This window comes from Lactuca virosa, chromosome 8, assembly GCF_052849685.1.
Source record: "Lactuca virosa cultivar CGN04683 chromosome 8, Lactuca_virosa_CGN04683_v6, whole genome shotgun sequence".
NCBI classification, from domain to species: domain Eukaryota; kingdom Viridiplantae; phylum Streptophyta; class Magnoliopsida; order Asterales; family Asteraceae; genus Lactuca; species Lactuca virosa.
Genome location: NC_136433.1, coordinates 160,322,082 through 160,347,980, shown reverse-complemented (window position 1 = coordinate 160,347,980; position 25,899 = coordinate 160,322,082). Strand labels below are relative to the sequence as shown.

The window sequence follows — 25,899 nt, the reverse complement described above, 5'->3', positions numbered from 1 at the left end:
ACGGTCCTTAGAAGAACTTAAGAGTTACATAAACGGTACATGAAAGAAAGAGTTACATAAATGGTCCTTATAAGAAATAATTGCAAAACTAATTCCTATGTAATAACGATTTTATAGGTATTACATAATTTACATCCATCTTATTGAATTCACGATTCACATCAATCCTAAACCTTGTACTCTTTCTTTCTCATTTCTTTCTCTCAATCTCTCATGTTCTTCATTGACATCCTCCCCTCTCCGTCAACCGCCTCCCTCCGCCTTCCAACAATCACCCTACCTCTGTCAAAGACCACCGCGCCGACTTCCCATTCTTTCCTTCGTTGATTACCATTTCGACGACCTATCTGCTCCCTCTCTCTATCTCTCAATCACTGATTTCATCCATGATTATCGCAGCCTGATGCCACCACCGTAGATCTGGAATCAAATTCCATTTTTCCAATCCATTGTATCAGAAGAGAACAAAAAGTAAAACGATTTTCATCGATGTAAATATGGAATCGATTTATGGAATCGATTGCTGGAGTGTACTGTTGGATTAGGTGTCTAAGCCATAACTATATTTGGTATGTACTTGACCCGGTTGTAGCATGGTCCTTTTGGGTTGCCTTCACCAAAGCAACTTGATTGGATGAATAATAGAGAAAGAGATTTATTATGGTTTATTAATATATTATTTGAATAATATATTAAAAGAGAAATCATATTATTTAATTAACATTGGTCAATAATTAATTTAGAATTAATTTTGTGGTCAAAAGAGGTTAATTGAATTAAGGGGACTCATATTGTAATTATGAGATAGTTGCAATATGGGCTGAGGATCCCTAAAGATAGGGGTGGACGAAATCTTATGGATAGCCCATAAGAATTCGTCCAAGGCTAGGGTTCTGGAATATTCCTATGGGCTACTTAGGGCTTAAGCAACCAGATTAGGTATTTGACTGAAACCCTAATTCCTCACCTATATATAGAACCCCTTGGCATCCAATTTTCGGCGACCACAACCCTAGAAGGATTCCAAGAGCCGAAAATTACCTTCCCCCTCTCTCTTGCATTCTCCAATTGCTTTGGTGTTTGTGATCTACTAGAGGCATCACATTTGAGGTGCTAGGTTCTCAAAAGCTCAAGATCTTCAAGCATCAATTGAAAGGTAACATTCTTACTAGTTATTTATGTTGATTTCGATTTTGTTGTATGCTAGATTAGGATTTGCAAGTCTTGGACAATTATTGCATTTACAAATAGAAAAACTAGATCCAAGCATTAGGGTTTGGATGTGCACCATAGGATTGATGTAATGCTCAAAACCCATCATGTACACCACAGGGGAAGAAATCGTATACCGATCTAAATATGAAATCGATCTATGGAATCGATTGTTGGTGTGTACACCATTGGGGAAGAAATCGTATAAAGATAAATCGTGTTCTCATCACTCTCCATTGGTTTCTCCCTCCAACGACACACCGGTGCTCCACCAATATCGCCACCATGTAATTGATCTAGTATCCTCAACATCGATCTAGTGTTCAGGTTCGATTTTCTTCTTTTATTGCATTTGATCTTTTTCAGGTGTTGATTCTAATATAAATATTGAATCGATTTGGAAGATCTATCTGAATCCTCCACCGACGATACAATCATTGACTCCATCGTTGTTGAATTTGAGTTCAATGAAATCTAAATGATGATCAAATGAAACTCCATCATCGCTCTTAATCTATCGATCCAAATTTGCAATCGATTATTGGAACCAATTGTTAGTGAATTAGCTAAAGTTGCCAATGTAAATTTAGTCGTTGGTGTCATAACCGCATATGCTGCCGTGAAGTTTGAGAGTGTAACAGACTAACAGTGAACGATTTCTTTGATGACCACATATAGTGCTTCTTAATTTGAAGCACTATATGTGAAATCTTTATTCACAAAAAGGTATAATTAAAACTTGTAATTCTTGTCTTCTTTTTTTTGTTGGGCTTAATGGATGCCCTTTTCCCATTCTTGTTTATACCTTATATAATCCTTAATGGATTAATTTTGATCTAACTCTCCACCTTTAGTTCTCAGGTTTTCGGGAAACTATGAGTTCTCAACCGATCTCACCCCTATATATATATATATATATATATATATATATATATATATATATATATATATATAAGAAAATTAGTTTACGTATGCATGTATTAAGAGCCCAAACAAGTCCAACTTCAAAATAAGTCTAAGAAAGTGAATCAAGCAGCCCAAGAAGTGAAGAGATAATCACAATATCATGAATTATGTCCCTTTCACTGATGGACATCCACAAAATCAATGACCTCAAAATTGGGAATCGATGTTCTTGTTTCTTGTTAACCTCAATCAAAAATAAGAAGAACATGAATGCACCCTTGTCGATTGCACCGGTTCTCTTTTATTTGCTTCTCAATCTTGATTTTCCGCTTTTCTTCTTAATATGCTTTCTCACTCTCGATCTCGCCTTCACTCAATCTCGATCAAAGACGACGTACATAGTAAAATACCACATTTTTCGACTTCATCTAGTCTCCCACTCGCCCTTATTCTCCACTCAGTTTCAACTATAAGATTTAATCAAACTTCGGATTTTTTTATTTCTAGTTTTTTTGTTTGATTGTTTTTCATTTTGATTTATGAAATTATTAGTTTATAATTTTTTAGTACATTATGTTTTGATTAGGTTCGGATTATCGAATATTGTTTCTGTTTGACTGTTTCTGAGTTATTTGATTTTTGCAGAGTTTATGTTTCAAAATTTTGATTTTCTTTTGTTATTTGATTTTTGCAGAGTTTCAATTTCAACTTAATATTACTTATTTCCGACTTCATAAGGTAATATGCATATGCTAATCCAAATTGTTAGTTATTAGATCTTATTTATTTATTAGATATTCAGATTCGTGATATTTGTAACTTTTTTTACAGTTTAGTTTGATATTTAGCTTCCTCAAATTTGAGGCAAAAATCAGAAATAAGGATCTAAACTTTCCTTGAAGTAGTGTTTAATTATTGACAATCATACGCCCGATATTTAGCTTCCTCAAATTTGAGGCAGAAATCAGAAATAAGGATCTAAACTTTCCTTGAAGTAGTATTTATTATTATTGTTTTCAAACATCGAGTTGGAAAATCCAAAAATTCCAACCACTGAAAATTCCAAATAAAAATCACAAAAAAATTATCGAACTGCAAATCAAATCAGAGATATTTCTTCGTCTAGACTAAAATTGCAAATTGAAACTATAAATCAATTGAGAATTTTTTGCATGACAATGATACTTCCCTTCACTCAAACTGGAATAATTTTTGTTTGTTTAAAGACCCTAGTTATACAATAATATTTATTTATTTATTATTAATAAATAATAAATATTAAGCTACAATTGTATTAAACCATAATGATAATGGTATGAAAAAACAAAAAAGAATTGCTTGAGTGCACAAATAAAAATTTAATAACAAACTTTGGAACACTATATAAGTATGTAAGCCGATTGAACATATGATAGTTGTCATAATAGTTTAATATAAAATTTTATTTAAAACCCAATTATATCTATTCTAAATATTCTATTCTAAATACCAAAGTCGGTGGTCATTTCTTTTGCTTTTACTCCCTTCTACTTTTGCCTATTTTTCATTTTAACTCTTCAATCATTTTTAATTTTTGGCAATCTAGGTCCTCCTACTAAGTTTCTTTTATTTTTACTCCTTTCAACTTTTCTTATTTTTCATTTTCACTCTTTAATCATTTTTAGCTTTTGGCAATTTAAGTCCTCCTACTAAGTTTCTATTGCTATTATCCTCATACTTTAGTAAATAACATTTTCAACCCTTCACCTTTAAAAATATCATATTCACCCATGTATTTGAACTTTAGAAAATGTCAATTTCACCCTTTTTTTTCTAAACTTTTGTTTTATCTCCCATAATACGTATAATCTGATTTTTCCTACAATTATCACCCCTCTGATTTTTCTAACATTTCATATGTATCGGTATAAATTAGAGGTGATCAATGTTTCATCGTAAATTGTTTCGGCGTAAATTTAAAACTTTAATTCGTTTATTTAAAAAAAATTAATGTACCTGTCGTTCTACATTTAAATGTATTTTTTTATTTCCGTGCTTATATTTATACGTGTAAGCCGGATCACATATGATATGTTTTTAATTATTTGAACTTTCATTCGTTAACTTAAAAAATATTACTTAATTATGCATGTCATATATAATACGGTTTTATTATCTTTATTGGCATGGTTTTGGCCTCAGACTATTGTGGTTTGTCGGATTAAGCCTTTCTAAATTCATGTTCCACATGTAGCAACTTACTTTCTACTACTTCTCAAATACATTACTGCCGCCGCAACGCGCGGCGTGTAAAATCCTAGTTGATACTAAAAAAACTTTCATATCATTTTGAACTTCTTCCCATCATTTTCTGTAAACAAATGTTATACTTATTGGCTCATCCTTACTATCTGAAACTTTTTATTTGTCATGAAAAGCTAATTACCCTTAATCTTAACAACTCTATAGTAGTCTCTAAAAAATTAACTGTTTGTCATGATAGTTGTGACAAACTCCTTCAAAGTTCAAAGTAAATGCTCTATTGTGATTACACGTATAAAATGGAATGCTTTATAAATTAACTATTTTAATGGACTGCTTGTTTGTAGTCTCTAGTGAACACGAATAGAGAAGTAAATTTTGCAACTCCATGATTTGAGAAGGACCTCTTTTTGTGAAACAAGATGATATGAACTTAGCCACACATTTTGGGGATAAAAGAAAATTTATTAATTATTTTTTCACTTTTTATATTTAAGAAAAAAACCAAAAATATCACCATTTTAATCATATACCTTAACTTAATATTGTTCGTGATAAATACTATTTATAAAATTCTATTTGAATATTGTTAAGATTTTAAAATTTTGCATATTGTCATACTGTGTGTAATATTTTATTATAATTTTAGTAAAGATTCTAAAATTTGAACAATGTAATATTATATTACACATATTACATATTTTATTACTATGAGTAATATTCTATTATTAAAAATTTTAAAATTTTGCCCATTGTAATATTATGAGAGTATTACATATTATATTTTTGTGATCTATATTCTTTTGGATAAATAAAGTGACAGAAATAAATGATAATTATATCTTTTTCATTTATTTTCCATTTTGTTATTTATTTTTTGACCTCGCATGTGTGGCTAGGACCACATCCCTTTGAGAGAACACTAATTATCTTTGATACATTCTTTGATCCTAAATTAATCAATTGTGTTAATTTACCTAATCAACTTTAAATAAAATCAATATACTGAAAACGATTATAACGTGACTAATAGATCCTTTTATCACCATTAACAAGTTTAGAGAACATACTAAAAATTGATGTTTTTGTCCCACCATGTGTCGCCCAAACTAAACAAATTTGCAAGTTTTGCCCAATTGGCATCCATCACACTCTTAATTTATCGCACACCAAATACAATACAACTTCACATTAACACAAAAGAAAAAACACCAAGAATCAATGAATGTGACTATTGTGAAAAGCTAAAATTGAACAAGATATTTACACTAATGTAAACATCATAATGTGAAATCTAGTAAAGAGTATATTTCGTTGAAAAAAAAAAAAAAAAAACAAGTTCTCATATATACTATACTAGATTGAAGGAGTCATGGAGTTACCCGATTCAATGGCTAGGAAAACTGTAAGGAAGCTTTGTTACAGATATGAGATATGAGATGAAATGTTTAATTTGACTTTAAAAGATTTTGTTCCAAAGCGGGAACTTGAATCTTAATCTTTTCCATTTACTTCTTTCCAACATTGGGTGTAAACCAAGTATATGTTGTGGCATGAAATCATGTCTTGTTAATATTCCAACTACCGGAAGTCTCTGCAACATGAAACAAGATAACATTTCACATTTTTACAATCATAAACGCAATATGTAGCAATGATTATAAATTACCTCCGAAGTCTTGGGAACCACAAGCAAGTGTCTCAAACCAACACCTCTAAAAAGCGTAAGCGCTTTAGCCAACGACATAGTCTCCACAACCGTATAAGGCGAAGCATTTGTAAAAGGATGCAAATCAACATACATTTCCATCTCCTCTTCACTCAACTCAATCTCCTCAATCTTATCCTGATTCCCCAACCCTTGTTTTGCAAAATCACTAGCCGAAAACCGATCAACCGCATCCACATCCAACCTTGGACTCTCCAAAAAACATTTCTTCTTCAACAAAGTAATAACATGTGACCGCAAAATCAAACCGTATAAAACCGGGGCGTCGGAATACGGCGGCTCGTCCACAACCGGGAACCCGTTATGCCCGGTCGTCCTTAACACATGGACAATATTCCCCACGAGCTCGATCCCGTTGAACACGCGAAGCGGGCCCGCTACCACGTCGCTAACCGTTAACTGTCGCATGTAGGGCTCCGCGTGAGTTTCTAAATACGGAAAGCCTTTGAAGCTCATGATTTGGTCGTATACGTTTCCATTGAACGCGTCGGCTACCGTTTTTGAAATGAGAAGAACAAGCATGATAAGTGGGAGTAATAGTAAGTTATTTGTGAGTTCGAGAAGTATAACGCATAATGACACTGTCATTCTCATGGTCCCTCCGAGGAGTGAAGCGGCGCCCAACACTGCAAACAAGCCGTGGTTGAGATTTGAGGTGGACCCGATGAGTAGCCCGACTAACCGACCGTAAGACGCGCCGGTTACTATAACGGGAATGAAGAGGCCGACGGGGGCCACGATTCCGTAGCTGAAGATACTGAGGAAAAAACATGTGATGAAGAAGATGAGGATTGATAAAGGGTGGAATTCGGTGTCTGTGTCTTTGCTAAAAAGGTTTTTGATGGCGTCGTCGTTTGTGTTGAAGAAGAGGCTTGCGAGCTCGTTGTAGTGGCCAGGTGGACATTGGAATTTTTTGTAGTTGCCCGAGCGGCCGATGGTGGGGCAGGGTTCGGTTGCGCCAGGTGGACATGGGTGGCAGGGGGCGATCCATGGGAGGCCGAATAAGAGGCAGGAGGTTACAATAGAGACTGTGCATGCGAGGAGGATTTTGTAAATCGTGCCTTTTCTGTAGTTTGAGAAATAAATAAAATTATTTTAGCATTGTATTTTCATGTTTTTGTATTATACCAAAAGAGGAAGTGGTCGAGTGGAGCTTACTCGTTGATTAGATTGTAAAGTCGGAGAACTTTACCCAAAAGACAATTGTATATACTTCCTGCAATGCCACCGATGACTCCAAGAAGAAGAACAGGAGGAACGTCTCTTAAGTGATAGGATATATTTGCTGAGGTGACATCATATATTATTAAACCTCCAGTGCCAAAAAGTCCACATTTTCCACTCAAGCATAAATCGGTCAAACCACGAAGCAAAATTGCAACGATTGCAGTTGCGAAAAAAGCTCTCCATAAAAGAGCACTTCTCCACCTAAAATGTACACAAACAAAGTTCATTTTCAGTTTTCAGAGGCTATTGGTGGTGATTGTGTGTGCATGATGTATGAGAAATTAATTAATTACCAAGATGCCATTTCTTCAAGAGCGAAAAGTACACCACCAACAGGGGCACGAAAAGCAGCAGCAATTCCAGCAGCTGATCCACAAGTTACAAGATCACGTTTGTCTCTATCATTATTAAAAAATCTAAACCATCTCCATGTCAACCAATATTTCTTTGATCCACCCTGACATGTTAAAGCTGCAATGCATGCACCCGTGTGTACCATGGGCCCCGCCTTCCCAACATTAAGAGATGATGACACAGCAGCTATGCTTCCAACAATCTGTCAACATTTCCACATCACAGATATATATATAAAAACAGAAGAAACACATAATGTAAACCTCAAAGTTACCTTTACTAGTAATGTTCTAAATGAGAATATGGCAGGAGCATCAACACCATTTAAGTAAGCCTTAACTTCAGGGATACCTGATCCAGCAGTTTCTGGTGCTATAAAAGCTGTTATTGTAACAGCAAACAAAGTAAGACCTAAATTTGCAGCTGCAAATATGAGATATGCTTCTGCATACCTGTAACAAAAGCATTAAAGATTCAGTCAAGAAAGCCAATTTCTTCTACCAATTGAAAAGTGAGATTCAAGAAAAAGTCTAACTTGTTTTCCAGCATCCTGTTGGAGGTGACTACAAACTTGATACCAGCAATGTTCTCAATGGCTAAGTTATTAAAGAAGCCAATGAGACCAACAAAAGTACCAACAACAAAACACAGACACCATTTCAAAGATGTGTATTGGAATATCTGGATCTTACTTCTGCTTCTCCAATCTTGCTTGAAGACATCATTCTCCATGATCCTTAAGGGAAAAAAAAGATAAGTAAATTAGCAAAATTACTTGTTAAAGTAGGCATTGCTCTTAATATGTTCTGCTTCTAATGCTTCATTTGGTTGACATGATACATGTATGCTTATAGGAGTAATTATCATGCTTAAATTAATTATTGTATGTGTTCTAGAAGGTATGATATCAAGACATAAGTTCTTCATCTCTCTATTGAAGTAATTAGCATAGCAAGACATAAGTTCTTCATCCCTCTATTCATATGCAAGTGTGGTTAGATTAGATCAAAGCCAAAAAGAAAACTATTCATACAAGCACTACACGTCACTCAACCATTACTAAAAGGTGTAAAGTGGTAGCATCAATTCACAATCATTGTTAATCCGAACAAAAAGATACTCCAAAATTAAAGGTGATTCTATAGACATGATTGTCGCAATTGAACAAACAGGATTATCAGAAACGAATCCAATCAATCAATCAATCAATTTCCAATACATGCGATCCTTAAACGTTACCGGTGTGTACAGTTACAGAGTTCAACTCCGAGAACAACAAAAACAAGAGATAAGAAGACGTATCCCTACTTTAATCACTTTGTGTGCGTTTAAACTTTTAACTTTCGATTACAATTTTGACTAACCGAGATGTTAAATCATAGTCGGTTCGAAGGAGAATCCACGAACAGTCAAGTGGAAAAAGAACTACTTCACGAATGTCATTGGAAGTTTACTTCACTTGATTACTAAGCGAACAAACAATAATCCAGTGGAGTTGACAAGAGATAGAGAGTAAGAAAGTGAAAGCAGAGAGTTTACTCGTAGTCAAGACTTTCGATAGGGCAAGGATTGGATCCGACGATAGCAATCTGAGAGGTGTTGTTGGAGGTGGAGCGGCGGAGGTGGAGGAGCGGCGCCGTAATCGATTCTTCATCGGGTACTCCATTGCTGACGGGAGTGAAACCGTTCGCCATAGCCATAGCTCACTATACCAAGGTTACCAACTGTTGTTTGATTATCTTCCCTCGATCCTAAAATAACACAAACGCTACCTTCAAGGTTCCGGTTTTTATTTTTTTTATTTGTTTCCTTCAATAACGTATAAATCCACGTTTATCTATTTTTTAAAATTTTTGTTTGTTTATACTTTATCCTTCCTGGATCCTATAATAACAAAAACGCCACCTTTTAATAATTATTTTAATTACAATTTTAATAATATAATATAATTTAGATGACTATGGTCTATGGTTGTTTGGTTTTTAATGAAAAAGTGGTCCCAACAACGACAGTGGTCCATATTTCCACGTCGTCCATACAATTGGTGTTACATCAGCTATACACTTGTATATAGAAACCAAAGACGTGACTGATGCGTTTTCATTTGTTTATTTATATAACCAGCTATAAGAACATTGTAGATTTACAATTATTAAAGCTTTTAAATTTTAAAACTAATTGATTGTAATCTTTTATCATTTTGCTGAAAGATGGTATAAATGTAAGCCAAAGTGGTGAAGTTAGTAAGACATATATTCAAACCATAATGACTGAGGTGCTGTTTGTTTTTTTGAAGCAAAAATCCATAAAGTCTGTGGACAACCTCTGCAACTCTTTGCAGTAGAAGAGGTGGACCAAACGGCTGCAGACTGTAATAAGAAGCGTGTTTGTTATTTTAACATCTACATGCTGCTGCAGATATTAAAAAATTAAAATAAACTGACTTTATAATCCGAAAATAGTTTTTTTAGTACCGAAAATATAATAATGTATGACATTTCGGCAAGAATTTATGATATTTCAGTAAAAAAATAATGATATTTTAACAAAAAAATAAAGATATTTTAGCATAAAATAATGATATTTCATCAACAAATTATTATTATTCAATATAAAAAAAAAAAAAACTTTTTTTCAACAAGAATAAACAAAAAAAACCGAAAAAAAAAGTGAAATAAGATTTCAGCAATATATAATCAATATTTTAGCTAGAAAAAAAGAAGAAGAAAAGGTTGGAAGAGGTAAGAAGAGGCAAAACAAATGTTGCGCCGAGAACACGCGCAGAGGTTTTTTAATCCGAAGACTTCTGAAAAACAAACAACTGCGAGATGAAAAGTGTTGCGCATGTGCTGCGCCGCGCAGCAATAAGAGGTCTGAAGAGGTTTTTTCCAAAAAACAAACAACACCTGAGTTATCCAAACCGATTAAAATTCATATGATTGTACTAGTTTTGACTGCTTGGTAAAGAAGTGTTGTGGGTAGAAACCAAGACTTTTTTAGGTTTTTTTTACATAAATATTATGTAACCAATCATGCTAAAGAATAGCCATATAATATATGGAAAACCTGTTGGCGTATGTTTTACCTTTGGCGTTTATCTTTATCAAAGATTATATCTATAAAGATAAAGATAGAGTTTGGTAGGATAAAGATAGATTGTAATCTTTTCCTTATATTTAGTTTGAATTTATAAGTGTGTACGTTTATTGTAGCATCGCCCATTATGTATGCATTGTGTTTGGCATGTAATCGGTCTATATGTTGACATGTTATATATATATATATATATATATATATATATATATATATATATATATATATATATATATATATATATATATATAGGGTTGAGATCGGTTGAGAACGCATAGTTTCCCGAGAACCCGAGAACTAAAAGTTGAGCGTTGGATCAAAAGTAATTTATTAAGGACATGATCGTCATCTTACCAATCTCATTTAATGTTTAATTTTTATGTGTTATTTAATATATTTATATATACATAAAAGCTTAAAATGTTGGGGAACAGTGACTTTTTTTATCTTTCCTAAATTCACACGGGACTTTTATTTTTTGTTTTTTTGACACCCATGGTTTCATCGTTCATTCTTACAAACCTCATATATATTTTCCTTCTTATCTTATCTTTTTACCGCCTAATTCGACCAATCCTATATGTTTTCCTTCCGATCAGAAATCCTCCACCGACTCCATCACACGAACTCTAATTTTTTTGCCCAACTCCGTTTTCCCTCTTAATTCTCATTCCCACCTCCATCAACACACCAACGCCGACCTTGCCTCGCTCAACCTTCCTCTGACGTCGTTTCCCTCTCTGATGAAGAAAAGAGTCTCCTTTGTGGAGAACCGATAGAGCAAAGATGCGGCTGAAAGGGTATTGTATTTATCAAGAAAGGATCGCCCCTGTTACAGCTGATGTTGCAGGTCAAGTATTCTGATATTTCCTTACCCTAATGTGCCTCCACCAGAGTTATGTGGCCTGTATGCTTCGGCCTGTATGCTTCTCCCTGTTTTAGGCAAAGTGTTGGGCCTATAATAGCATGTTTGATTTCCAAGTGCGTAGCTGTGAGGCACTGGAGAGGTTGGAGGAAGCGGCGCCTAAGTTCCTAACAAACCGACAACTTCTCTTCGGTTACTTTATTTTCTGCTAATTTGTAAGGGGTATTGATTTTTTATTTACTTCTTCCATTGTTGGCTTCAGTTTTGACTAAATTATCAACTACTTTTCTTCTATTATATTTCTTCCCTCCAATTCGATGTGAGTGGTGTGTTTTAGCTTACAAATTCGTTGTCGCACACCACATGCTCGATAAAATGCAACATTGAAGAATATTGATTATTTTGCATACAATATATTATTCATGTAAGCTAAAATTGGAATTTATGTATCACAAAGTTGATTTACTTATTTTCCCAAGGTCTGATGTAACCATGGAACATTGAAGTCATTAATGTTACCGGTTATTCTTTGGATTATCTATAGTAATTCATTTTCCTTTGTTGCATTTTAACTTTCTTAGGACAAAACGAACGTTGTGGAGGCTAAGGCTTTGAAGGTAAGATACTCATGCAGTTTCTTTTAGGAATACTGGTGTTAATTCTGTTTTTTCATCTTGCAATCAAATAATAAAAATTTGTCTCATGTTTTGCATATTGTCACTGATAAAATGAATCTTGCTGCAATGAAGGTTTGCTTTTAAAGAAGCCAGTACAAAGGGTGCTTTTGTGGAGGTAAAAACAGCCAAAGGAGATACTTTGTTGAACTCCTCATATGTCCTTGTTCTAAGACAAATGGAGTCCATAAATTCCCAGAATCTCTATTTTCAAGCAACAAAAGATGGCAACAACAATATTAGGAACCCAAACTATGTGTTACTGTTGATAAAATGAATCTTCAACCTGTTTCTTTTTTAGTAGTCTATTTTTTCCAGATTTGATTTTTTTGGGTTCAACTTACTATGCAAAAGTTGGTATGGTTTTCTTTATTTAGAATAAGCTTCTTACTTCTTTTATAGATCCATAATTAGAGATAGTAATTTAGGATGTTGTAAATGTTTAAATATATTGCAGGCTCCTGAAAGTGAAATTTACTTAATTGAAGATGGGGAGAAGGTTCCTGTTGTTTGAAGCAACAACAACACGAATGAAGAAAGAAAAAGGTATGTTTGTTCTTTTGGGTATAAATTTTTTAGAAGCAATATTTGTACTTTTATACGTCGTTTGATTTGGCCCACGAATGAAGTTTTGGATTTGAGAGTTGAAATGTGTTTTAAGGATTTGAAAAATCTTATTATATCTTGTAATCCATGGAATTCGTTTGCCTTCTGTTCTTGGGACAATCATTAGCCTTAAGGTAAATAATCGTATCTTATTTTTTCTTAGGAAGAGAAATGCAGGGTTGAAATTAGAAGAACTACCAGCTCTACAGTCGTTTTAGGTCCTAGGTACCTTTACATTCCTTTTTCGGGTTCAATATTAATGCTAAGTTAAACTACTTTTATTGTTATTTGAAAATCGTTCTATCATTGTTGACTAACTTGATTAAGGTCAGAGTCCTTACATGGACTTCCACTCTTAACCTTGGTAACACAACTAACTTGATTAAGGTTTGAGTCCTTACAATATAATACTTTTAACAAATAATTATATTTTAAATTGTATTTGTGTTATTTTTAGCCTAGATTTTCTTAAGCACTTTGGTTCAGCTTTTATTTCCAAACCTACAAATTAATACAGATAAAGAGTTATGCTCGTCATGGTCATCTTCTGATTAGGTATTATAGTTTTTTTTGTTATGGTCATTTTACTAAATTACCCTTTTGTTATTATCCTTTACTTCGGTTTTTTATTTACTAATAATGAAAGATTTGATGAATTATAGCATGTAATAATGATTTTCAATGCATCTAAGTTTATTCGAGTAAACTTGAAATTATAGCATGGGTATGTGAAAAGACCAATATTTCAATTTCTATTCTTCTACATTGCAACCGATAAGTTTGTACTTATGCTTCTGTTATCCATGTTTTTCTTTTCAGGATGTTAATGGAGATGGTCAAAAATAATAGTAATTGAGGCCCGAATATGAAGACTCTTCTTTGGAATACACATTGAAACGTTTCCTACATTAATACCATCATTGTTCTTATGTTCCTCTTTATCATTGTTGACTGCATTTTGTAATAGGAAAAGTAAATGAAGTCAACGAAATACAAAACAAAAATTTATCAACATTTAGGTAAACCTTTCCAATCCAGCGCCAACGGCGCATGTAATTCCTTCTAGTTAATATAAATGTCTAAAAATTTACATCATAAATCAAATTTTCATATTTTTTTTAAAATAATATTTTTTTTTCGTTTTTTTTTATGAAAAAATACATATTTTTTAATTTTTTATAGAAAACAAGAATTTTTGAAAAAAATACTTTTTTTTAAAAAAATGCAATTTTTTAAAGAAAGTTACATTTTTTTCAAAAAAAACTGCATTTAAAAAAAACTGCAATTTAAAAAAAAACTGCACTTTTTTTGAAAAATGTAAATTTTTAGGTGCATATATGCATATTTTTTCAAATGCATATATGTATATTTCTTATACTATAGTATTCGTAAGTAAATCACAACAAATCTCATTTTTATTAATTAATCTATAAACATAATAGTACAAGTATTTTATTCGATACAAAATAAAATATAAAAAATAAAAAATGCTACAAATTTCAAAGCGTTTTCATGTCTTCGTGTCAATATTTCCTTATTTTTTCTTCAGTTTATCATTTTTCACCTCTTCAATATTCACCACAATTTCTTCCAAATCTACAAAAACTTTTAAAAAAAATAATTAATGCGAAAACACTCACAAAAATACATATGTGATTTTCATGTGATTAACATATGAATCACATGCAATTCACATATGAATCACATTTACATATGACATCATATGTAAATTACATGCGATTCACATATGAATCATAAGTGATTCACATGTGATTTACATGTGAATCACATGTGAATTACATGTGAATCAAATGTGATTTACATGTGAATCAAATGTGATTCACATGTAAATCACATATGATTTACATGTGATTTACATGTGAATCACATATAATTCATATGTAAATCATATGTGATTCACATGTGAATCACATTTGATTCACATGTAAATCACATTTTATTCACATGTAATTCACATGTAAATCACATGTAAATCACATGTGAATCACATATAATTCACATGTAAATCATATGTGATTCACATGTGAATCACATTTGATTCACATGTAAATCACATTTTATTCACATGTAATTCACATGTAAATCACATGTGATTCACATGCAAATCACATGTAAATCACATATGTAAATAAATAATCTTTCATCAAATATTCATATACATATATAATTCTCATCAAATAAAACATATATAATATAATAAAACCACCAACATACCTAGACAACCTCATTTAGGTCTTCTTCTCTTTGCAACACCTCACAAGCTTTTGTCCTAATGTTGATAAAATCTGAATCAAATTTCTCATAGAATGATTTTAATAATCAAAATACATATTAACAAAGTGTTGAGTTGTTAATAGAAATCAATATTAAGAAATTAGGACTCCTACAAGTGCTAATTAACAAAAACATAATAAGCAGTAAAGCATCTTGTCGTTTGTGACCAGATCAAATAAAGATGAAGAGTATAAGAAAAAAAATCTAAAACTGTTATAAATTAACATAACGTCTATTCATATTCAAAACTGTAAAAAAAGAGAATAAAGTTTTGATTTCATCTTGACAAATTTGAACCAGTGCATTGAATGATGATTTGAACATCAAATTTTTTTATAAATTATATCAATTATGAAAAATATCTTCTATCAACAAACATAAATGGTTTAAAACCAAAAACTAATTGTATCTATTAACTCAATTATATCAATTATATAAAATTCTTATATCAAGAAGCACACATTCCTATAAACTTAAAAATATCCCAGTTAATTAATACCTTATTCTTGATGACCAAATCGCAACTTCAAATCTTTGGAAGCAAAATCTTAAAAAATCATCCAAAAAAGGTCTCTTGAATACTGCATAATAAAAAGGATAATAAATTAAATTACCATAAAAAGATATTTTTAACTTAATTAGTAATTACAAATTAGGATAAAATCTTACTTGCTCTTTTTGATATATTTTTATCTGATTTGAGATCTTTTGGAGGGGGAGAAACGATATCTGCTAACAATCCATTTACATCAAGAATCAAAAGATTTTTTGCTGACGTGGCAACATGAGTTTTCATGATTTGGATTTCATTAAGGTAGAAATAATCAATGAGGATTTGTATGCTACCAATGATGAGTTTTTCAGAAAGAGATTTAGTGATAATTGTATCCATTTGTGTAGGAAGATCTTGAATTGATGAAGTATTATCATTGGGATTCAAAATGACACATTTACCCTTTACTTTTCTCCTTTTTCTCTTTCTTGATGCTTCATGACTTGTAGTGTTAGCAACATTGGTGAGTTGACTGAGTTATGTGTACTCTTCTCCTGTTGTGACCATTTTACCCTTGAGAATATCTGAGTAACTTTCTGCTTTTAGCACCATTGGTTGTATCTTCTTGATGGATATTCGAATTGTGAGATTATAATTTTGTTCCTTTTTTCATCAATTTTTGTATCTTCTTCTTATTGTTCTTACCTCTGAAGATTTCCAGTAGCTTATCTTATGAAACCTGATTCTAAACTTCCACCTCACTTTTGAATTGATTCCCCTTTTTGTGATTTCTCAGCAAAAGACTGGACAATATTAAACAACAAAATCAATACTAAGATGCACACAAATGATAACAAAGAACCCTAATTTCACATTTCAACGATAATCAATCACAATATCATCAATAACAGAAATTCATCACCTTCTGCATTTCTCCTTCCATTGCGATAACGATTCTGTTTAATGTTGATTGTCAAACAAAGTGATTTCAGCTATGAATCAGAGATGAATTTTAATAAAATTTTACCTTAACATTAACGTAGAACTTTACGCTCCATAAAAATCAACGGAAGATAAAAAAAATCGATGATGAAATCAACCTAAAAACATAGTGTCAGAGTTGAAACGAATCAATCTTAACCTCAATTTAAAATCTTAGCTTCCACATGCACAAAGAGTGGAATTTACAGTGATTTCTCTACCTAAAATTATACCTAACTACCTCATACATCGGTCGGAGTGAAAATCGTCGAAAAGACGGAAACGAATACGAAAAAGCGAAAAAGAATATCACAGATAAACATCGTATAAACGATAACATGAAACAAAATGATAATTATCGGCGATTACGATGGAAATACAGAGATTGAAGGAAGAGAATTCATACCTCTCGATGTGTAAATGCAAAAAATCTTCGTCTTCGTCAACCTTTGTAGTCTACCAGCATATGTTTAAATGAATCTCCCTGTCAATTATATAAAATTCTTTCCGGGCGTTGAAACCTTCTACAGATTTGATTGGAAACACGGGATGTCGATGGAGAAAGAAGAGAGACGATGAAGAAGGTAATCGATCGATGGCGTGACGAGTACTGGACGCGACCATAGATTTCAGACCATGACGTTGGATTTCATCAAACAATCAACGATGAAGTTGTGAGAGAAAGAGGCAATCAAGAGATTAGAGAGAGAAAATCTGAATTTGGGGGAATATCAGGTGAGAGAGAAGGAGGTTGGTGAGGACGACGATGGTTTTGGGTGAGTAATTTGTGGGTTACCTAATCTTAAGGATAAAACATTTTTCTACCGAATTTACCCTCATGTTTATTTTTAATAAACCTGATATGCCACTAAACTTATTAATATTTACAAATGTTGCCACTAATCATCTAAGCCATACAAATTATTGATCTAACGCTCCACTTTTAGTTCTCAGGTTCTCGGGAAACTATGAGTTCTCAAATGATCTTTTCTCTCTCTCTCTCTCTCTCTCTCTCTCTCTCTATATATATATATATATATATATATATATATATATATATATATATATATATATATATATATATATATATATATATATACTAGGTAAAAACTCGTGGAACCCACGAGTGTTAATGTTAAATAGAATTTAAAATTAATTATATAATAAATAATATATCATTAAGTTAGAAAACATATATTGTATTATTTATAAAGTTTGTTTTGTATATGATGCAATTGGCTCTCTATTGTTTAAAAAATATTGATAATATAAAATGGATAAAGCTAAACCTAATCAAATTTTAAATTCATTGATTACGTATTTTGATTGACCTTTTTAAGTTTTTGCTTGTGGTTTCAAAAAAATTACAAATTTTTTTATATGTATAAAAAAAATGATATTTCTGAATATCTCCATAAAAAAGGTGATGATTAACAGATATATATATTTTTATGGATATCTTCATAAAAAAGGTGATGATTAAGGAATTCAAAAATTAAATCCCTGATTGTATGGTATAAATATATGTGTAATCCCTATAATTGTGTTAGAGTAAGTTGGAAAATTGACAAATTAACAAATATATTGATATTAGATACCGATTTTAAAGGGATTTAAATTTAAATAATATATAATAACAACAATAACATAATAACAATATTTGCATAATATATTTATTTTTCTTTAATCATTTGAACATGATCCATGACTAAAAATTCAAAATTTTCTAAAGGTTAATTTATAGAAAACAAATAACACATATTAACAAATTTGGTCCTCGTGGTCATTATAAAATTTTGACAGTTAAATGTTGACTTTGACGACACTGGGACCAAAATTGATAGGAAATTTAAAAAAAAAAAGGATTAGATTTCAAAAGGATGTTTGTGGAACCAGCAAGATGTTTATATTATTTATAATTTAGTTATTATATTTTTGATTTTCAAAGTAAGTTGTTATTTTTGTAATTACAAAATTAAATATATAAATACAACCTTTTCGTCGATCCACATTAATGAACTGAGTTGATTGTTAAGGATCCGAAGCACCACATCTGGTGGGGACATACCCATACCATCACTTGCTTCAACTTCTCCCGCTTATTATTATATCCAACATAAACATATTCAAATTAATCATTTTTTTTTACTTTTCAAATTTGCTTTTTGCATTGCCAAATAAAAAAATAAAATAAAGACAAATAACCTGATTGGCATTAAGAGTCTGAATAACAGACTTTATTTGTTCGGTCATTTGTTCCATTTCTCTCTCTATGAATTCAGCCTGCTCATACCTGAAATTTAGCAAATGAAAACAATAAGAAGCGCCTTGTTTGTAATGTGCAAAAGACATAAATGCCCTCGACTCCAGAAACTTACAGTGCATCTCTGGTTGAAGCTGCTTCATCATCAAGAAGTAAGCCATGTTCATCTTTGTATATTCACTCAGCTTCTTCTTCCGCACTTTGTAAAGACTTGTCAACCGAACAACAACAATTTACTTAATTATTATTATTGTTATATACCAATTTACAACAACTATCCCTCACTCAGTATCATAATATTATCAACTTATGCCTGTTTGTTTTGTTTATAAACAAAATTCAAAATCAAAAAATAAATAAATAAAGGTGGATGGCAAAACAAAGAGCTATTTTTTCATTCAAGAATGTTTAATTCTATTCCATCAGAAAAAACAAAAGACTTTTTTTCACTCGAGTAGAATAAACCATTCCATCCCTTCCTCTTATTCCATTATACCAAGCATCTATTAAAATTGCAAAAAACACATATTTCATGAAAATAAACACACAGAAAACTCTTTTTGGGTGCATAATGCATTTACCAATGCAGAAATGTTCCCACTTATTGTATTATGTGTCATGAGAAGTTTAAAAATAAAAATATATAAATATTAATTAATATACTTGAAGAATCTAATGTGCACAAATTAGACACCTTGCAACTCCTAAAGCAAACATATAATGTGCTGTGAATGGTACAACAATCTAAACCAACAAAATAAAGTCAGTGGATTTATAATTTAATTTTTTTAAGCACCACTTAATGGGAAATATAAAACAAACAGGGCCACATACACAAGTTTCATAACATATTTATAAAACTATTTTAAATATCTTAAAGTAAAAGGATTTAAATTATTTCATCTAGTTGGGCATGCTGTAAAAACATTGCAAGCTAATTTTGAGTTGAGTTTTGGGCTTACAAAGTCTAAACCCGTTAACCCAATACAAACTTGACACAAAGGTTCAAATAAGAGGTTATTTAAGCAGACATATTGACACGACACAAAAATAAAACAAAGATGTAACATCCGGATTCCCAGGTATTCTACGTTATTCATTTATTTTGAGTTTTGAGGAGGGACTCGACGAGTTGACGCGTAGACTTGTCGAGTAGGATCGCGTTTTTGCTGACTGGATTAATGAAGGGACTCGACGAGTCGATGGGTGGACTCGACGAGTCCGCGCTGTAGACAGAAACCCTAAATCTCGGGGTTTGTGCCCTATTTAAAGGCCCTTATGGCCTTCATTTGCGGCCACTACTCCCCTGAGAAACCCTAGAGAGCAGAGAGAAGCTTGTAGTGCAAGGGGAAGTCTAATCCATCATTCTTGAGTGTGTTTTAGCAAAGGGAAGGAAGGATTTCGAGCTAGGCTGACTTGTGGGACTCAAACCTTCCATCATTTCGTTCAGAGCTGCTGTGAGAGGTAAGGATTCATGTCCATCTTCGTTTGAGTAATAGATTTCATGAATCTAGGGTTTCTTCTCTTCTCTTTTGGTATAGATATAGTGTGTATGATGTTCCCTTGTGACAATATTATCAGATCTGGACCTTGAGAGGTCCAGAGAGTCCCTATCCTTCAGCTTTATGCAGTCCCTATGAGTTTGGGGCCTAGGTTATCATATTAAAGGATATTTTGGCATATAGAGATGATAGTGTGATGCATGGGCCTAAAGTTCGAACCTTTACGTGATTATCATGCTTGGGAAGGTCAGATCTATAGGCTAGGGAAGCATATCTAACCTCAGAAGGTCATTTGAGTGAGAGCATGGAAGCAACTCGCCGAGTTCACAATGGGACTCGACGAGTCGAGTCGGGTTGCCCCGCGATTCGTTTCCAGTGGTAACCAGTCGAGTGGAAGGTTCACTCGACGAGTCGAGTGAGGCATACGAGGAGTCAGAGGACACGCATGAACTCGCCGAGTCAGACGGGTGCACTCGGCGAGTCTGGTCAAGTTTGACCGTTGACTTTCGTTGACTTTTAGGGTTTTGATCAACATTGGACTTTTGGGCCAGGGAGGGGTAAAGTGGTATTTTACCCTTCTGTGGGATTTTAGAAGGGGATTTAATCTAGCCTTTGGGAGCCATTATTTATTGGAGGATATTGTTTATGTGATTAGGCGGGGGCTAGATCAGTATATTCGTGTGCGAGATTATCCGAGTTACCCGAGGTGAGTCTTCTCACTATACATTATCTAGACTGATATCTATGTGTAGACCGGAGGGTCTTGTGTGCTATGTGTATGTATGAGATTATGTGCAATGTGATATATGTATGCTATGTGATTGTATAGACCGGAACGGAGGGTCCAACGATATAGACCGGACCGAAGGGTCCCACGATGCAGACCGGGCCGAAGGGTCCAACAAGCTATGACCGGACCAGAGGGTTCAACGAGCTACGGGACTGGAGGGTCCCGCTGAGACACATCGACCGGAGGGTCGTACTGTAGCCTCGAGTGGCGTATGTGTTGTATGTGGTATTTTGGGGAACTCACTGAGCATTTATGCTTACAGTTGTTATGTTATGTGTTTCAGGTACTAGCGAGGACCGTGGGAAGGCACCGACATGATCCGTACACACTGAGAGGATTTATGTATTTGAGATCTTGGGATTTTTTTATTGTGATAACATGTGATACATTGGATTACTATGATATTTTATGAATAAAAGTATGTTTTGCAAACGAAAAATTGTTTTCGAAATTCACGTTGTTACAAAAGATTATATATATACTCCCAAAACAAATCGATGAATCTGTCTGCTTAAGTAACAAATTGACACGACACAAAAACAAAACAAATATTAGATATATACTCCCAAAACAAATCGATGAATCTCTAAGAGCCTAAGCTTTAAGCCATTAATTATTTCAATGCATTCAAGCAATGGCATTCACAATTCCAATGAAGAATGCATGCCCCAAAATCTACAAAGAAAAATCAAATCGTATGAATGCTCTGATTCGACCAAAAACCAACACGTTTAAAAGTAAATTAAATGAAACAAGCATACCAAAACAAAAGACGGGACCTGTTAAATCCTGATGTTGCAGTAATCTCACCAGATTTTTATTCCAGCATATTTTTTAAAGGTGGAAAATTCAATCAGTGATGATGATGTTCATCCTCGTCTAGTCCATCTGGAAGTCCTCCTGGGCCCACTACTTCCAACTGCAAAAAAAACATTTATAATGTATGAATAGTTAAATATGCAACAATTTAATCAAATGTCACATTGTTTTTATAAAGAAATAATTTGCACTCACCTTGAAATATTGTGAGCAGGCTGGGCATTCATGTGTTTCTTCTTTCTTTAGCCAAAACCAAACAACATTATGCTCACCCTCTTTAACAGAAAAATTACATAAAATGAGATATTATATGATAATGATACCTCTACAATCTCCAAACTACATAAAAAATAAGACTCACCCCCTTCTGCACCAGGGAAACCAACAATTCTTTGGTCATAGTAAGATTTCACAATAGCAGGAGCTTCCTACAGCCAAACACAAAACAAAACATGAGATCACAGCTTCAACAAAACTTCTGATTAATGGCTTTCATGATTGATTTATACATGTTAGGGTTATGAATTATGATATGTTTGTTATATAATGTAATCACTAACTTAAGTTTAAGGTTAAGAACCACTTAATGGGAAATATAAAACAAACAGGGCCCACACACAAAAGTTCCATAACATATTTATAAAATTACAGAGCTTGGTATTCTGCATAACACGAAGTTGTGGATACATCTCTAATTTTATTTTACGGTTATTTTGAAAATTATAATGCTTTTTCCATTTTGCCTTTTTTCCCAATATGTAAATACATCTCTAATTTCCAAATCTGCTGATCAATATAAACAATGGAGAATCCCCAGATTGAATTTTTGAGTCAAATCCATCAATTCTCAGAAATTCACCTGGAAAAATCATACAAAATTATCTGTTGCATTGCAACTAAGGTTTTGGAGATTGTAGAGTCTATGAAGTAGAGAAACCCCAAATTAGAATTTGGAGTCAAGTTGATGGGCTCTCCCAATCACAGCCGAAAAATACAATCAAAATCGTTTGCTAAGAGTGCAATAATGTTAAGTCAGCTGTAGAGTGTAGACATGTTACCAAAATGCAACCAAATTCTTGTTAAATTTAAGTGCAAAACTTTAAATGATCAGTTCTCCTACATAAATTGATAAAGCATTATTACGGTTTAGGAATTTGATCATCGAATATAGAAAGAATGCAATGGATCAAGTAGTATACTTACTCGGTTCCTTTGTTGCGAAGGATGCGTAACTGTTCATAGGAGAACTGCACGCCATTCCTCCTCTAATTTCACAATTGAACCCATTGAAATCTAATTCAAAACCGCGAAACCCTAGTTTTAGTGATATTTGGGGATTTGATTATCTTGTTGGGGATCAGAAGGATGTTTCACAAATCGAACATGCACAGTCAAAAATCGAAGTTCAAATCAGAAATCGAACCATGTGGCCGGAGGTAGAACGTTGTCGTCAGTGTGTCTGGCCGGATCAATATGTGGGAGTAACAACTTAACCTAGATGAGTAAAGTTGTGCAAATAAGATCGATGTTTACCCGAACGGAAATTATGGCATCGGAGGGCATATGGGCGTCCTCTTTACCATTGATGAGGGAGTAATCACAGTTCAACATAAGCCCTAGTATACCTGAGAAGAAGAAACATCGGGGAAGTATCAGAGGTAAAATGGAGTTTATCGTAATCGTAATCGTAACGTAAGGATAAGGGCTAAGGAAAAGGGCAGTGTTGGTATTTCACTTTACAGAGTCGAGCGGGAAAATTTGATTGGGAGGGGATTAGAAATTGCCACGTGGCAAGAAAGCTCTTATTTATTAGGATAGGATAGGATATATATATATATATATATATATATATATATATATATATATATATCTATATATATATATATATATATATATATATATATATATATATATATATCTATATATATATATATATATATATATATATATATCTATATATATATATATATAAGAAAAGTTCAATAGAGAACCATAATTATTGGTTCTCCAAGGAATCAAATGTTTTTTTTAAGTTCTATAGCTTATTCTTTATCGAAAAAAAAAACTAAAAATATCAAAATTCATAATTTAACATTGTGAATGTTAAATATATTTTCCGGATTCACCGTGTGAATTTAGATTCACATTGTGAATCTTCAAAGATTCACATTGTGAATTTGACGGAAAAAAAAAATTAAATTTTTTTTATCGAATTTGATATCATTGGAAAAAGGATAAAAAGTTATTAATTTCTGTATTTTTAGTTTTTTTTTTGATAAAAAATAAGTTCTAAAAGTTGAAAAAAAGATTGTTTCATTGGTTAATTATGGTTCTCTATTGAACCTAGGGTGAGGTTCAATAGAGAACCATAATTAACAAGGAACCAAGGAACCAATCGTGAGCGTCGAAAATCATAATGATCAACGACCAAAGAACCAAGGAACCATGTGGTTAATTATGGTTCTCTATTGAACCTAGGGTGAGGTTCAATAGAGAACCATAATTAACAAGGAACCAAGGAACCAATCGTGAGCGTCGAAAATCATAATGATCAACGACCAAAGAAATAGATGTACACTTGTACATTGAACGCACACACACCGGATTATACCAAAAAATTCACCTCCTTACCAAAAAACTCACCTTTTTTTTTCGTTTAAAATTTTTTTTAGGCCACATTTTTTATCGAAAAAAAAAATTGAATATACCGTTGTTCTCGATTTTTCGTCATTTTTCCAAAGAGATCCATGATGATATATAAAAAACAAACTTTTTTTTCTCGAAAAAAACTCACTTCGTTTTGTTAGTTTTTTCAATTTTTAAGTTTATTTTTATCAAAAAAAAAACTAATTATACCAAAAAAGTCTACAACTCTTCCTTTTGCCGTTAATCGCTTTAAATTTCGACGCTTTGGATTGGTTCATTGATTAATAATGGTTCTCTATTGAACTTTTCCATATATATATATATATATATATATATATATATATATATATATATATATATATATGGTTAGGTTATAATGTGGATGACATCTACTGTGTGGTCGTAATGACAATTCTGGACCAACAGATGAATAAAATGAATGACCACGATCTGAAGGTCTATGATATTACAATGAGATAACATGTATCATATAATTTCACAAATTTCAACATAAGAGTATTTTGGTCAATTAAACTATATGTAAAAAAGAAAATTTTCGGATTTTTAGAAATAATTAATTCTTTTAATTTTAAAAATCTGAATTTTTAAATTAATTCAATTTTAAATTTAACGTAATTTTTAATAATAACTTATTTTATTCTGTCATTCTGACAAAATGTCAGTCATAAACTAGTAAATATACTTTCAATTTTATTCTTATAGAATATACTTCTATTCAAGATATTTTTGATAATTAAAATACTTATAGAATTATACAATATATTTTATCAAGAATAGCATTTTCTAAAGAATACTGATTTTAATCTTTAAGAATCATTAATTACATTAATTCTATAAGAATAAGACTTTAAACAATAATTAAATTCATACATAAAAAATGACTAATAATGGTTAAAAATTATATTTATTCTTAAAGATTAAAACTAAAAATGGTTCAAAAAATAACATTTAAATCTAACAAAAACACTAAATAATTCTGAAAGAATATTATTGCTAATAATCACTTTATACATTCTGGTAGAATTCACTCTCTTTCTCCGTGTTTTCTTCCTTTTCCAAGAACACTCAATAAGCTTGTAAAACTCACACAAGCAACTCAAGCTCGGAATTAAGGTTTAGGTAGGCTATGGTGGCTGATAAGGATGATCAAATGGGGACACCATATTGTTTAAATAGGGAGCA

The 25,899-nt window shown here is 32.4% G+C and overlaps 1 protein-coding gene and 2 long non-coding RNA genes across 3 annotated transcripts; 1 reads left to right on the top strand and 2 right to left on the bottom strand.

Moving 5' to 3' along the window:
- Positions 1-5,469: 5,469 nt before the first annotated feature.
- On the bottom strand, positions 5,470-9,484 carry LOC145129684 (Voltage-gated chloride channel family protein). The gene is made up of 7 exons (XM_079064460.1): positions 9,209-9,484; positions 8,205-8,405; positions 7,944-8,121; positions 7,609-7,871; positions 7,247-7,516; positions 6,029-7,154; positions 5,470-5,953 (listed from the first exon to the last, which is right to left on the bottom strand). Exons 1-7 carry the CDS (start codon positions 9,367-9,369, stop codon positions 5,819-5,821), a joined length of 2,334 nt encoding a protein of 777 aa, XP_078920586.1. The 5' UTR covers positions 9,370-9,484; the 3' UTR covers positions 5,470-5,818.
- Positions 9,485-11,737: 2,253 nt separating this feature from the next.
- LOC145129685 (uncharacterized) lies at positions 11,738-13,171 on the top strand. The gene is made up of 5 exons (XR_013717599.1): positions 11,738-11,842; positions 12,209-12,244; positions 12,377-12,419; positions 12,759-12,847; positions 13,071-13,171. It is a non-coding gene; the product is annotated as an uncharacterized LOC145129685 (long non-coding RNA).
- A 2,919-nt stretch (positions 13,172-16,090) lies between these two features.
- Positions 16,091-16,797, bottom strand: LOC145128305 (uncharacterized). Its single transcript, XR_013716794.1, has 3 exons — positions 16,723-16,797; positions 16,618-16,651; positions 16,091-16,498 (listed from the first exon to the last, which is right to left on the bottom strand). It is a non-coding gene; the product is annotated as an uncharacterized LOC145128305 (long non-coding RNA).
- Positions 16,798-25,899: the final 9,102 nt, after the last annotated feature.